The sequence below is a fragment of the Antechinus flavipes genome, chromosome 5 (genome assembly GCF_016432865.1).
Source record: "Antechinus flavipes isolate AdamAnt ecotype Samford, QLD, Australia chromosome 5, AdamAnt_v2, whole genome shotgun sequence".
NCBI classification, from domain to species: domain Eukaryota; kingdom Metazoa; phylum Chordata; class Mammalia; order Dasyuromorphia; family Dasyuridae; genus Antechinus; species Antechinus flavipes.
The window spans coordinates 218,093,791-218,108,808 of NC_067402.1; the positions used below are offsets into that span (position 1 = coordinate 218,093,791).

Below are 15,018 nucleotides of genomic sequence, written 5' to 3' on the forward strand. Positions count from 1 at the left end.
GGAACACATAAGTGCTCTGTCCCTTCCCATCTCCCCTCTCCCACTCTTTTCTCCCCTCACCCCAATGCTAATGTGAGTGATCCCCAGACACAATTAGGCTGATGCTGTGAAGCCTAAGAGCTCAGGGCCACCTCTCTGGTGAGCCAAGGAGAAAAAGGTCTGGGATGCTCCCAGGGGATTATAGGACTCATGTCCCATCTGCACGAGCATCCATTGCCCTAGCTCTACGCTTCTCACTAAGGGAGGTTATCGTTTCCCCAACCTCTCTACCCTCAATTCACCCCCAGACAAAATTTCATTTTTTTTCTCTTTCCCCCAAATCTCCAAGTTTTCTATCATCCAGTCAGAGGATGACTCTGGTGCAGAAAAATCTCTAAGAAAAAAACCAAAACACCAGGGTTCTTATTCCTCAACATGTGCTGCCTGTGCCTCTCCCTTTAGAGTCCCTTACCATCCTTGAGAATGGTCTCCCGCTCAGTGCCATCGATCTTCTGACGACCGATGAGGTAGCTGGTGGTGTCAGCAAAATAGATGAAGCCCGTCTCTGCGTGGAAATCCAGTGCTCGCGGGTTCATGAGGTTTTCTATGGGGATCATGTGCTCATCTGGGACCTTGGCCCCCATGTCCATGCCTCGGATGATACCTGGCCGGCCCTTTCCGTACACCAGGAACAGCTCGTGCTCTGGTTCTGCAGAGGAAGGAAGAATAAGTAATAAGAAATCCTCAGCCACCATCCTGCATCAGGGATGGCAGCCTGAGCATGGGACCTGTGGAGATGAAAGAGAAGGAAGGGGCTGTAGGTCCTAGGATGCCCTGAGGAGGAGGGACGGAAGGAAAGAGTATGAGGTTATAAGGCAACACATGTGTCCCTCATTTGGGTACCCTGAACCAACATCTTGTACTTTTCCTTTTCTTCTTCTTCCTTCTTCCCACCAAGGTCCTACCATTCTCAGGATACAAGACAGAGACAGAGATAAAGGGGGATGGAGGGGGGGGAAGAGGCAGAGAGAGAGAAAGAGACAGAGACAGAGACAAAGAGAGACAGAGAGACAGAGAGATGGAGAGAGAGAGAGAGACAGACAGACAGAGACAGAGACAAAGGGGGATGGGGGGGCAAGAGGCAGAGAGAGAGAAAGAGACAGAGACAGAAAGAGACAGAGAGAAAGAAAGAGAAAGAGAGAGAGTGAGAGAAATGGAGAGAGAGAGAGACAGAGAGAGAGAGAGAGAGAAACAGGGAGACAGAGAGAGAGAAAGAGAAATTTATCACTGGCCTTAGGGAAAGGAAAGAGTTAAAATGGGTGGTGGGGAGTGGTATGGGGCACAGCATATATGGAGAAAATGGGCAGAAGTGGCCACAGTTCAAATGTACAAAAATCTCTGATCTCAAATGAACAGGTGACAAGCCAACCCAACCTTTCTTCTCTCTTCCTGCTGGGGAGCTGGACCAGAGCAGCAGGGACCCAGAACAGATGGGCAGAGTCCATATCTTGACGCCTACACAAACACACTGCAAACCCAGACCTGGGGCAGACAGGCAAAGCGTGCCTCATGGCCTTCCTTTCAGCCCTGCGTTTTCCCCTGTCCTGCTGGTCTCTTTCAGCATCTTATTCCTATTGCAATTTTGCTCCACACTGCCTTCTTTTCCAAAAATACCCCTCCCCTCCCACTGAGCCATCCCTTGTAACAAGGATTTTTTAAAAAAGGGGGAAAAAGGTTGGCTCAGCAAGGCCATCCCAAAGGTCACGGGTATGTGCATGATGTGGGGGGGAGTGCCGTCACTCACTTTTGCAGGATTTCCCATCACTGCCCAGACTGAAGCCTGAACGACAGCGGCAGGTCCGGGCTTTGTGACTGTTGGCCAGAAGGCAGATATCTGAGCAGCCTCCCGGCTTTCCATACTGGTCATTCTCACAGGCGTGGCTCCTCACTGAGGGGGGAAGGAGAGAAAAGGTCAGGGGGACACTGCCGGCCCTCCGTGGCCCTGACCCCAGACTGGAGAAAGTTAGTCCTCCACAAACCTCCGTTCTTAGCTAGTCCCTCATTGCCCCTCTAAGGGAATGAGAAGCCCCGAGTCTCCCTTATTTAACCTTGAGCTGGTGCTTTCTGGGGACAGAGAAGGAATGGCTCTGCCCAGGGAGCTGCTTTGGACCCCAGTGCAGTCACTTACTAGCTGGTAACCTCGGAAAAAGATGCTTCACTTTTTATTTGGTTTTGTTTTTTTCAGAAACAATTGGAATAAGTGACTTGCCTAGGGTCATAGTGTCTGAGGCTGCATTTGAACGAAGGAAGGTCTTCTTGACTCCAGAGCTGGTGCTCTTATCCTTTGTATCATCCAGCTCCTCTGACATTTAACTTATTAAAAACTTTAATCTTTTTTTTAGCCTCAGATTTCCTCCTCTACAAAATGGGTTCAGCGTTACTTGCATTGTCTATTCCATTTGTAAGGAAAGTGATATGTAATCTCCAGGTATCATAAATGTAAGTCGTCATTACTGTTATTATCGATAAGTGGGTTGGTGGAGGCAGGGGATCCCCAGGAGGCTACCCGGGGGACCAGTGATCCTAGAAAACAAAAGGTGTTTTGGAAGCTGAAGGTCTCTCTTACCTCGGGGCTGGCGCCGTTGGTGATAAATATGGAGGGCTCCCCCCTTGTCCACCCGAGTGACCACCTGGTATTCTGTGCTGTTGAACCGGTTCACTCGGATGACACTAGTTTTCTGCTGTGAGTTAGCATTGTCTGAGTTGGTGGCATAGAGATAGTTCTCGAACACGGTCAGGCCGTACAGGTGCTCGATCTGGTAGGGAGCCATAGGAAGGGAAGAGATTGATGTGAAATGGAAGGAATGCGGATATCGAATCCTTATCCTTCCCCCTCCCCTTCCCACCTTCCACCCAGCTAGAGCCAGATACCCCAAATACCATTCCCTAATCCCAGGACCTTGTGAAACCCATGTGACCTATCTGTATTTCAATTTCCTCAATTGTAAAATATTGTCTCGCTTGTTCCACAGGATTATTGTGAAGATCAAATAAGCTGAGAAAGGGATAGAGATGAGCACTGGACCTGTGATTTTATTAGTATAGGGAACTTCCAGGTGAAATTCTCTCTGCCAATGCAGGTCCATATTTCCTCCATATTTACCTTTTCCCTGTATTTATTTTCTTAGCCATCCAGGCCAGAGTCATACAACCGATATATATTAGAGAGAGAATTTGAAACCAGTTCTTCCTACCTTTAATGTTCTATCCACTATGTCATACCACTTTAAATATACAGTAATATTATTATCAGAAGGGGGGCTACACCCAGGGTCTCTCATATTGCCCTCTGGTCCAAAGATTCTTAACCTAGGGCTTATAAATTTGTTGTTTAATTGCATTTTTTAAAAATTATATTTTGTTATTTTACATATTTTATTATATATAATATCACATGCTCTTATATATTTTATTAATTTAAAATGTGTAACCAATATAAATTAATAGTAAAATAAATAATATAATATATAACAAAATATACAAAATATATTTTAATTTATACTTTAAGATGCTGTATTTCAGTTTAATTGGTTTCATTTTTGACCCTATGCATTTTATTTATGAATTTAGAAACATGACTCTGAGAAAGGGCCCATCGGTTTCACCAGACTGCCAAAGATAACTAGGACTCACAAAAAATTAAGAATCTCTATCCTAGCTTCTTTACTCTAGCAATTCTCTCCTTTTCAGGACACCCGGAGATGGTGATCCCTGCTCCTCAGCCAGGACACATGAGATGGGGATTGCTCCTTGCTTCCCACCAGTGTGCTGTGGGATGGCAGGCCTCCCCTTCCCAATTAAGATGGGAGGTACAGGCACCCAGCCAGAATGCTCCAGGCTAGTGATCTCTCTTTTCCTGAGGAGCACGGCCCGGGATAATTCTGACCTGAGAAAATTTTTAGAGATCCTCTCCATTTGCCCATTCTCACCAGGATGCCTTGGATGATGGTCTGCCGACCCTTGCCCTCATAATCCACCACTTCGATGTAGTCCAGGTAGGCGTCAGCCCAGTACACCAGCCGGCTGACCAGGTCCAGAGTGATACCGTGAGGAAACACGATTTTACTATCCACCAGCTTGGTCCGGTTCTGCCCGTCCATGTCACAGCGCTCCACCTTTGGGATCTGGCCGTAGTCCGTGAAGAACACCTTCCTGTGGGTGAGGGGTACGGGGCATGGAGGGGGTTACCCGCTAGGTTTAGTAAGTCCCCACCCAATCCTGACTCTCTGGCTCCCTTGCAGGCTAGAGAAAGGCAGAGTAAAGGGAGGCTGGGTTTCTCCCTCCTGGTATCCCTTGGGCCCACTCAGCGACCCGTCTCACCCCATGGCAGGGTCAAGAGCAATGCCCTTCGGATTGTAGAGTTCTACGTCCAGCAGAGTCACACAGGTGTCCCCATTCCGGTTACACACAAAAATTCTGTCGTCGATGTCATCCACAAAGTAGAAGTTGCCTGTCAGCCAGTCAATGGCCATCTGCTCCACATCTGGGTGCACGAGAACAGTTTTGGTGAGAAGGAGCCCATGCTGAGCAATGTAGCCCCCTCTGTTTCCCTGCAGGAACCTTTCCCTGGAGGATCCTCTCCAGGTCCAGGGGAGTCCTCTCAGTCTGGTTCCTAACCAGACTTTCATGACCTGACTGCTCTCACCTTTCCCATTAAGTTTTCCTTGACCATACCAACCCAAAGAGCTCTTTCTCCCTCTCCCATCCTACTGATCCTCTCATTATCACCTATACTTCTTCATGCTCTGAGTTATCTTCCTATGTCAATCTTATTTCCACAAAAGAAAACCGGCTTTTATACCCATTCCAAAAGCGAAGGAATTTATATAGTATCTAGGCGATTAAGAAAGTAATAAAAATTACTAATAATAATAACCAGAATTTATGGACTCCTTCAGGGTTGGCAAATTGCTTTGCATGTTTCCTCATTTGACTCTCATAACAATCCTCTGAGGTATTATGCCCACTTTACAGATAAGGAAATTGAGGTTGACAGAGGATAAGTGGTTTGCTCAGGTTTCACAAAACTATTAAATGATGGGGGCAAGTGTTGAACTCAGATCTTTCTGTATTCCAGTAGTCCGTCCCCTAGCTGCCCAACCAATGTTAGTTGACTGGCAAGTAGCTTATCCCAGTATCTCTATACTTCCATTTCCAATTCCTTTATACAATTCTATTTCTTCCTGTGGGGCAGAGATAAGTCAGGGGCATTTGGAGCTGCTGGGTAGTTAAAGATCAATAAGTAACTAACCAAGAAGGATGGGAAGTTGGGGGAGAGACCCGAGACATGAGACCCAGACATGGGACCCAGATAGGTTCCTGTACTGCAAATGAAGGAAATACATGCTTCTAGAAGAGATAAGAGAAGACAGAGATTGGGATAAAGGTCTTCATAGAAAAGGGAACTCTGTCAAAAAATGGAAGGTGAAAAAAAGTTTAAGAGTGATTGCTTCAGCAAAAAGGCCTGACTCAGATATCTAAGTTCACACACGAAGAGTATGATGCAAGTTTCTATTGACCAATTCTCCTTTCTGAGCATTCCTTTATATTTATTTCCCAAGCCCATCTGAAGAAATCCTTGGGTCATTAAAAAGTCTGTGAGCCTAATCCCAAAGACCATTTTCACATTTTCTTCCATTCATATGGGCAATTCTCCTTGATATTTAAGTATCTCCCCTTAGCCAGGACAGTTACCCAGAGGAATGGCGAAACACATGTGATACGTATATGTAATGGAATATTACTCATTATATTAAGTGATGAAAATGAAGAATTCAGAGAAATCTGAAAAGACACATGAAATGATATGGAATGAGGCAACAAAACCGAGAAGACGACATATCCAATGACTATAAGAGTACAAGTGAAAAGACCAAAAAAAAGGGGGGTGGTGGTGGAATTTTCATCAATAAACTTATCCCCACAGAAGACATTAAAAAATTCACTTTTCTCCTTTTGTAGAGGCTGAGACTTTGGGAATGGAACATTGGATTGCAAAGACTGTCAGACTTTGTGGTTAGGTTGGTTACTTTTGCTGAACTATTTTTTTCCTTCTATTTCTTTTTTATTTTTCAACTTCAAAAATGGCTCACTGGGTAGAGAAGAGGGGGAGGGATATCACAGACATTTTAAAAAATAGACCCTAATCCCACTTATTTAGGAAATCTGCCTTTATCTCTAAATCTAGTTACAAGGAGTTAATCATTTTTGATTTTTTTTTCTCTCCCTCCCCTGTTCCCCAGAGGGGTTGCCTGCCCAAAGGAACTTGGGGGTGTGGACCAGAAGGGAAAAGAACATGGTTCCCTAGGAATTTGGCTGAGCTCTGACACTGACTCACAGTCACAGGACTTAAGCTGGTAGAGGAAGGAGGAGTGTGTGGAAGTGGGGAGGGGGAGGTACAGAAACAGCTGGAAATCGGGCTAAAGAGAAAGCAAACTCCAGGCCAGGCCTAAATTAATCCTTCTGAGAGAGCCCCTCCTCCTCTATCCAAGAAGAAATACATGGGATCAGAGAAAGACAAAGTCTCTAAGATGGGCAAATGAAAGAAGTTTTTAACTTTTTTGTGAGTGTTTCCTGGACCACTTCGGCAGTTTGAGAAAACTTATGAATCCCTTCTCAGAATTATGTTTTTAAGCACATAAAATAAAATACACAAAATTTCAAAGAAACTCAATTATATCAAAATAAAGTTATTTATCTATTAATTTCAAGTTCACAGTTCCTAGGATAAGAGTTCCTAATCACCCAGTTTTCCCTAAATTCTAACTATTTAGATATTGCCCCTCTCTTCCAAGAGTACCTGTATCTCAATCCTGAAGGGATCTGCCTTTTAGCTTAGTAATATCCTTGATACCCTTGAGTCAGGTCATGAGTGTTGGGAGGTCAGACTTTTCCAAGGGAAATGAAGAATCTGAGGGGTTCTGGTAAATCCCCCCCCAAAAAGAATGCCTGTGCATGTTAAAAGGGAAGGCTTAAAGGAGAAAATATGTCCTTGAAACCCAAATGTCGTTTGGTATATGGGGAATATGGACAGGCATTCTTATCCCTTCCCTTTGGGATGATAATATGGATGCTGGGTGGGCATTATCTATTAATAATAGACTCTTTTGTATAAAGATAGGCCCCAGAATTTGGTCATATTAGGGAGCAGTGCCATCTGAGTGTCCTTTTCCCCAAAACCTAATATACTCTCTGTGTACATATGTCACTTTAAGGTTTTTGATATAAGGTTTATATGTACTTTGCATATGTTATCTCATCTTACCCATACAACAGCCCCGGAGGAAAGTGCCATTCTTACTGCATTTTACAGAGGAGAAAACTGAGGCCAAATCTAAACAACTTGCTCAGGATCACCACAGTATGTGACTGAGGGTCAAATTCAAGCGTGGGGCTTCCCGAGTCCCAGTTCAGCACCATTCAGCGCCTCCCACTCCTCTCCGGCAGACTTAGGACAGAAATGGTTGGAGTCGGGGTCTCCTATCCCAAAGTCCTTTTCAGCATTGGTGCAATTAAAGCTGCAGATTTGTCTGCAGAGCCTTTTGTTATCAACACCCACAATGATCATTTCTCCTTCTAAATGCTACGTTCCTTGGGTCCATCAGAGGAGCCTGAGGAACACAGGAAGGGGAATTCCCACGGATTTCCCTTCTGACTAAACTTGGCTCTTCGCAGTGGCAGCATGCGTGCGCATGTATGTACAGATACATGCCTGGGAGGCGCGTGTGTGTGATTGCAGGGCCATGGCCTGTGGCCCAGAAGCCCCGAGTACCCCCAAGCCCAGAGATGTCCTTCTTTCCCACCAGGACCCTCATCCCTCCACACTGACTTCAGGAAGGAATGCCTCTTTGAGACATCCGTCTCCCAGCTTCTGCCAGATCCTGAAGGACCTGAAGGAGTGTGAGGGGTAGAACAGCCTTTAAGGAAGGCTCCCAATAATATAGAAGAGGGAGTTTGGTGATTGAGGAGTAAGAGGCCACAGGGGAGTGATGATGTAAGGGACTTTCAGTTCCAGGACTCAAAATAAGCTTGGTTTTTGTGCTTGCCATTTCTGGGTACCACCCTTCCCTCCCTCCTCATCAGAGGACCATCCAACACCCCTCTCCAGATTGCCAGAGTTTCTTCAACTTCCCTAAATGAGTGTTTCTTTCCAAAAAGCGCCCATTCCTTTCCTTGACAAGACAGACAGCTCCCCCACAGATCAGAGCAGGGGTTCAGCTCTAGGAGCTGGATGTCACCCCAAAAAGAAGGCTCCTTCCTGGGCAGAGAACTAATTCTGTGTAGGAAAGCTCTCTCCCCCAAGGGAATAGGAGGAAATTCACCTTCTCGGGCACCAGTTTCCTTATTTGCAGAGCCACTGGTTTCTCTATGATCGGATCAGGGGGCCACAAATCTCTGCCACAGCCACGGTATCTGTGGGATGGGCTCTGATCCCCACCATGGTCTGCCTGGCTGGCCAGGTCCGGCTGCTCTGACGGCAGGACCCTGTTTTCTGCTTTTCCGATTCTAGGATCCCCTTTCACTTCAGCCCTGGAGGGTCAGGGTCGGGGTCAGGGACCAGGGAAACAGAAAGAGGTCACTCAGGCAGGCCTAAGACAACCTAGGAGGTTTGTTTTTATTTTACCCTGAAAGGTAAGCGTTGGATGAAGGAAGCAGAGGGACTGTGTGGATCTCTGAGCACAATCTAAGGGATTTTGTGGGATTATGGTTTGCTTACAGGCCCAGGGATGGGGCTGGCCAGGTTGGGGGGGGTGATGGAGGGGGAAGGGGGGGCAGAGTCCTTAGCTCTCCTCACACAAAGCCTCTAACCCAGACACAGTTCCTTCACCGCTCACTTCCCCTCAGCTCACTTCTCCTTCCACGCTGGCCTTTCTGTAGTGGACTTGCATTGGGTCTGGTATCTTCCCCTTCCTGGCGGACCTGGGGAATATCTCATCGTCCTGTACTTCTCCAGGGTCAGACAGCCTGCCCTCATCCGCTGAATCCTGCCTGGGAGCTTGCTTTCCTATTCTGCCTTCTGATCATACCCTCTCGCTCCAGTATGGGGGGGAGGGAGGGGGCAGGGCAGAAAGAGGCAACTTCAAGGAGACAGCGGGGAGTCCAGGGCCAGGAGCTGGAGCCAGGCCAGGGAGACAGGGCCAGCCCTGCCTGGGCCAGAGGGAGAAAGCAAGCGCAGGAGTTCCTAAGTTATTGTAGGAAACTCGGAGTCAACAAGGAAAGTTAAAGCAAAACATCGACTCCAGGAAACAGAGACCGAGGCCCAGGGCACAGAGCACCCCCAACACACTCCCTGGGGTTCTCTGGGGGCTCCTGAGACAGCTGGAATGGAGGCCAGAGCCCATGGGGTGGGGGTGGGGCCCGGCCAGAAAGGACTCAAGGAAGAGCCACTCACCGTCTGCTGGGGGAGCAGAGGGGCACCGGGGTAGGGACTGGCAACTTCGCTGGCTAGTCCCCTCCCTCCCAAACCCTTGTCCTGTTTCCTATAGTGATTTTAAAATATGGAGAGGGAGAAAGACAGAGACAGAGAGAGAGACAGGGACAGAGAGACAGAAACAGAGAGAGAGACAGAGAGAAAAACACAGAGAGACAGAGACAGAGAGAAAAACACACAGAGAAAGAGACAGAAACAGAGACACAGAGAGACAGAAAGAGACAGAGACAGAAACAGAGAGAGAAAGACACAGAGAGAGACAGAGAGAAAGATAGAGAGACAGAGACAGAGAGAAAAACACAGAGAGACAGAAACAGAGAGACAGAGACAGAGAAAAAAACAGAGACAGAGAGACAGAGAAAAACACACAGAGACAGACAAAGAGAAAGACAGAGACACAGAGAGACAGAAAGAGACAGAGATAGACAGAAACAGAGAGACAGAGAGAGAGATAGAGAGTCAGAGACAAAGATAGAGAGACAGAGAGAAAAACACAGAGAGACAGAGAGAGAGACAGAGAAAAAAACAGAGACAGAGACAGAAACAGAGACACAGAGAGACAGAAAGAGACAGAGACAGAAAGAGACAGAGATAGACAGAAACAGAGAGAGACAGAGAGAAAGATAGAGAGACAGAGACAGAGAGAAAAACACAGAGAGACAGAAAGAGACAGAGACAGAGAGAAAAAAACAGAGACAGAGAGACAGAGAAAAACACACAGAGACAGACAAAGAGAAAGACAGAGACACAGAGAGACAGAGAGACAGAGAGACAGAAACAGAGAGACAGAGAGAGAGAGAGAGAGTCAGAGACAAAGATAGAGAGACAGAGAGAGACAGAGAGATAGAGACAGAGAGAGAGAGAGACAGAGACAAAGATAGAGACAGAGAGAGACAGACAGAGACAGAGACAGAGACAAAGATAGAGAGAGAGAGACAGAGAAAAACACAGAGACAGAGAAACAGAGAGACAGAGAAAAACACACAAAGAGACAAAAAGAGACAGAGAAAGAGATAGAGAGACAGAAACAAAGATAGAGAGACAGAGAGAGACAGAGACAGAGAGACAGAGACAGAAAGAGAGAGAGGAAAAGAGTTAAGGGGCCCACCAGCTGGACCTGGGGACCCATTTCACAATCCAGCAGACTGCATCTTGCAGGGGGTATGGGGAGGGGCCTCTTCCCTCCTTCCCCCCAAACCCCGCTAGCCCAAGCCACCAGCAGGGGGCCTCATTCCTCACCGCATACATGGCTGGGTCCAGTACTATCCCCAAACTGCAAATTGCCAAGTCATTTTCGCTAATCCCTGCCCCTTTCCAGGACTCTGGCTCCAACCCCAGGGACTGGCCACACACACAAAAGGACCATGGAGATGCTAAGTACCAGCCCCACCTCCCCCTCTCCTTTCCAAGTCCAGGCTCAGACTCCCAGTGTCCACCCTCACTCCCTCCTGCTGCAGTATAAGCTCATTTTCTGGCCACAGGAAAGATTAAACCTAGAGGAGATGCAAGGCAAAGCAGCTTTGACCGGGAAATTCAGGGACAAATGGGGGAGGAAGGCCTGAGCTTTGATTTTAACATCGTGTTGCCAACGGTTCCCTCCCCCTTGCAAATGGTCCTCCCGAAGAGGCCGGTGGAGAGTCAGCGCTGCGCCTGCAAGTACTGGGGGAGGATCGCCGATCCCGGTCCTAGATCCCGCAAACCAAGGCCAGAGGCTCCTTGGGTGTGGAAGGCCCTGGCAGGGATGCTTCTCCAGAAGGCCTTGAGTGCCGTCACGGTGTGGGACGTGGGCTGGCCCTGGCATCTAGAAAACTCGGGTCTGAATCTCATCTCAAATACTTTTAAACCGGGAAACTTAAAGCAAGTCATTTTTAGCTTTTCTGGACCTCAGTTTTCCTTATTTATAAAATGGGGTTCTCTTACAAAAGTACATAGAATATTTCATCATTGCATCCCTAGTGCTTTGCATGCTTTAAAAATATTTATGAACTTTAAAATGAAAGATTGGGTATCTGAGATTGAAATATTGATCACATATGCAATTCTGCAGGGAATGGATGGAGATGGTGATTTCCAGCTCTCACAACCCCTGCTTTCATTGTTCGACGACATCTTATTGAACAAAGTCTGTCTTTCCTAGTCAAAAACTGCAATTTGAGACCCCCCAGCACAGACAGAAGGAGGTATTTTTGGTGTCAGTCAAAAGTTGAAACAAAAAAAAACCAAACTTCCTGAAAGAGCCAATAAGGGAGATAAATGTGCTAACATGGGTTGGGGGAATAGATTTTCAGTTCTCCTCTTGAAAGGGACATAAACCTTAGAATGAAGGGGTTGAGTGGCAAAAATAGAAGAAAGAGGAAGAAATTTTACAATTTCTCTGGAACTTGAGAAGAAAAACTTACCTTCTCTTTACAGGCATTCCCCCCACCTTCTGTCCCCCAATCCCTCCCCCTCACACCCACCAAGCCCTCTCTCCTGCAGCCCTGCTTCATCCTGTCAAGAGCTCTGGAGAGCTCTGTAAAGGCAAAGCCCAAAGCAGGGGCCGATTTTTGACTCAGGTGACATGAGTGTTTGCATGGACCCCATCAATAGCAGCACTCCCTGCCCCCAAGGGAACCCGGGCAGCAGGGGAAAAACATTAACTCCTTGTCTCCGGGCTATTTTAAACTTTTCCTCCACAAAATTTCCATCAGGACCCACTGCAGGCAGAGAATCAGTGGCAGGCTCCCCTCTCCATCTCCTTATTTATAGAAAGGAGGGCAGCACAGGGGAAGTAGTTACAGAGCTAGCAAATCCCCCGGACTCCTGTCTCTCGTGATTAACATGTAAAATCTCAGACAGACTCTAAAGTGTTGCCTCCCTCTGGCAGGAAGATGTAAGCCCCATCACTACACAAACGCCCCCAGAGAACCAGGAGTCACTACCTACCCAGGCCCCCGGTTGTTGCAAAGGGAGGTTGTTAGTGGGGGTTGTACTCCTTGTCATTCCCCTCCCAAGGACAGGAGTGTGCTTCCTGGTCCAGTCACAAAAAGAGGAAGAATTTCTTGAGAAGAAGGATGAATTGAGGGGGAGAGGGCTTGGTGACACGGGGGCCATAATGAGCCTGTACAGTGAGAAGCAAACCACCGTTTTGGGGGCCGCACCGGGCTGTGTGTTTAGGTGATGGGGCAGGTGACTGGGGTACCAGGAGATGTGCCCTCTTTGAGAGGAGCTGGGGAAGACTTTTGTAATCCAGTTTGACGGCCCCCATATACCTCTTCACCCAATCTCTGAGACCTCTGTGTTCCTCCACTTTCCTGGACTCTGCACCCAAATGGGGCCCTAATAAATAATGAGTAGGCAGGATCTGTTTGCCAAATGAGGTGGGGCTGGTTAAGACTATTTCCTGTTTCTCAGGAGGCAGGGAAAAGGAGCACAGGACCCAGCCAGGGTAACCTCCCCCTTCTCAAGGGGGTACCCACCCTTCCCCTAGGGCTGGGGAGGGAACTTCGGGAGCTGAGTTTGTCCAGACCCGCCTCAATGAGGTCCAAGGAATTGGGGTGGGAGGTTGGGGGGGGTGGAGAATGAACGTCTTGGGGATTGATTGAATCCCCCAGTGATACCATTTGGAAGATGATAGCTTTACTGCTTCCCAAATCCAAGGTATACCTGAAGATTCACACCTTAGAGTTATTTTCTCCTCCGGGTCAGTGATCGCCTTTGGAGGGTTATCCCTCACATCAATGGGCCCCCAAAATGAGCAGTGTCTTCTGGGGCTAATATACAAATGGAGCCTTGGGGAAGGGCCTGAGTCCTAGAGGTAGCAGAAACCTCTTCTCAAGAGCATTCCTTTTAGCTTCTATTCTGTTTGGGGCTGCCTGAGCTAATGAATTCAAGATGCATATTTTCAGATACTTCTCCCTCCATAAAGGTCATCCTATCCGTCTCCTTGCTTTTTGGTATCAGTTAACCAAGATGGAGGTCTCTTCAAGGAAGCAGATGGCAAAGCCATCCTTATCTAAGGAAGTTTTCTCTCAGGCCTCACTCCCACCCTCTCCCTTGCAATGCATGCTCCCTTCCTTTTTTTTCTTCTCAGTAGAAATAAGGAATTTAATCTCTGAAAGATTTAGGGGGACTTTTCCCTCTCTAATACATGAACAAAACCCCAAAATCTTTGTCTTATACCTGGGCAAGGCCAAGGTGATGCACCCCAGGTCAGTTGGTGACCAAGGCCTGATTTCTGTTTTAAGATGGTTGATTTGAAAAAAATTAAAAACAAAATTGCTTCAAGGAAGGGTTTGTGTCAAGCACTGACCCCTCCTTTTTATGCTCCTCCTTCTTAGACAAACCCTGTTCTCTCAAAGTTGTACAAACCAACTAGCCCTGCTCAAGCCAGCCCCAACTCAGCCCAGCATCCTCCCCTCCACACAACCCATGAGAAAGGGAAGAGTCCTAAAGGAAGGGCCTCATAAAACACTAATGCAAAAGGACTCATTATTTTCCCCTCCTTAGTTCCTTATAGCAATATCTCTATCCCACAGAGACACCATAATATCAAACCCATGCCATTCTGGTGGGAAGCCCTAAACTCAACCCATTTCTCCTCTCTACTTATGAATCCAAAGGGCCTTGCAGATGGAAATATCAGCCTATTCCACTCCCTGTCCTTGTGTCCCCAGCCTGAAGTAGTTGGCAAAGATTCCTGACAACCCAACTTCAAATCCTGGTTTCTTCAGCTGCACAAAGTAAGATGGAGGCTCTTAACTTTTGGGGTGCCATTGGCCCCTTTGGAACTAGTGAAACTCTTTTCTGGAATGTTTTTACATGCATAAAATAAAATAGATGGGATTATAAAAGAAACCAATTCAAGTGAAATACAGTTATCTTAAAAAAAAAATCATGAACCACTAGATGGTCTTTAAAGCTCCTTCTAGTTCTAATCACTAAGATCCTGGTATCATCCAAGAAAGATGTCTCCGCTCGATCCCCTGGGTTCTTCTCTGCTGTCTAAAAGCCCCCTTTACCTCCCTCAAGTCTTTTAACATTTATTTCTTATCATTTTCATTGGTTTAGGGATCGCCTCATGAGTACCTGCTCCTCAGTTGGTATTCCTAGAGTGGTACTCAGGGCACTGAAGTATGACAAGATTTGAATCTTAAGCTTCTTTGAATTGAAGGTCAGCTCTGTATTCCCTCAGCTCGCTTGAGAGGGTTGGGATATATCCTCATCCCCATCTTCTAGAGATGCTCTCTTAGGTTCCTTCTCAGCTTCTTTGTGCACTTTCCCCTGCTCCTACAACCCCTTCCTACAGTGAACTAAGAGGCACTTTGGACAGCTTAGAGCACCCTGAGCATGTACAAAGTCATACTCTCATCCAATCCTGTCTCCATCCAGGACAGATAATATGTGAACCATCCTGTCCAAATCCTCCACTCTGAATCAGGCAGCTATAATTCAAATCATAATTCCATATCCATATCAGACAAAAGCCATTTCTTTCAGTCACCTTGCTTCAAGAGCAAAAAGAAGCCATTTCCTCCATTCTATTGTCTATATACCACACAGAAATTAGC

At 46.9% G+C, this 15,018-nt stretch overlaps 1 protein-coding gene across 1 annotated transcript in view; it reads right to left on the bottom strand.

Annotated features, from left to right (window-relative positions):
• LRP1 (LDL receptor related protein 1) overlaps positions 1–15,018 on the bottom strand; it is a 111,195-nt gene that overhangs the window by 72,954 nt on the left and 23,223 nt on the right. The window contains exons 7-11 of the mRNA XM_051961460.1: positions 4,360–4,522; positions 3,969–4,191; positions 2,606–2,795; positions 1,784–1,927; positions 452–688 (exon numbers count right to left, since the gene is read on the bottom strand). Of these exons, the coding sequence (XP_051817420.1) occupies positions 452–688; positions 1,784–1,927; positions 2,606–2,795; positions 3,969–4,191; positions 4,360–4,522 (957 nt within the window). The remainder of the gene's footprint in view (positions 1–451; positions 689–1,783; positions 1,928–2,605; positions 2,796–3,968; positions 4,192–4,359; positions 4,523–15,018) is intronic.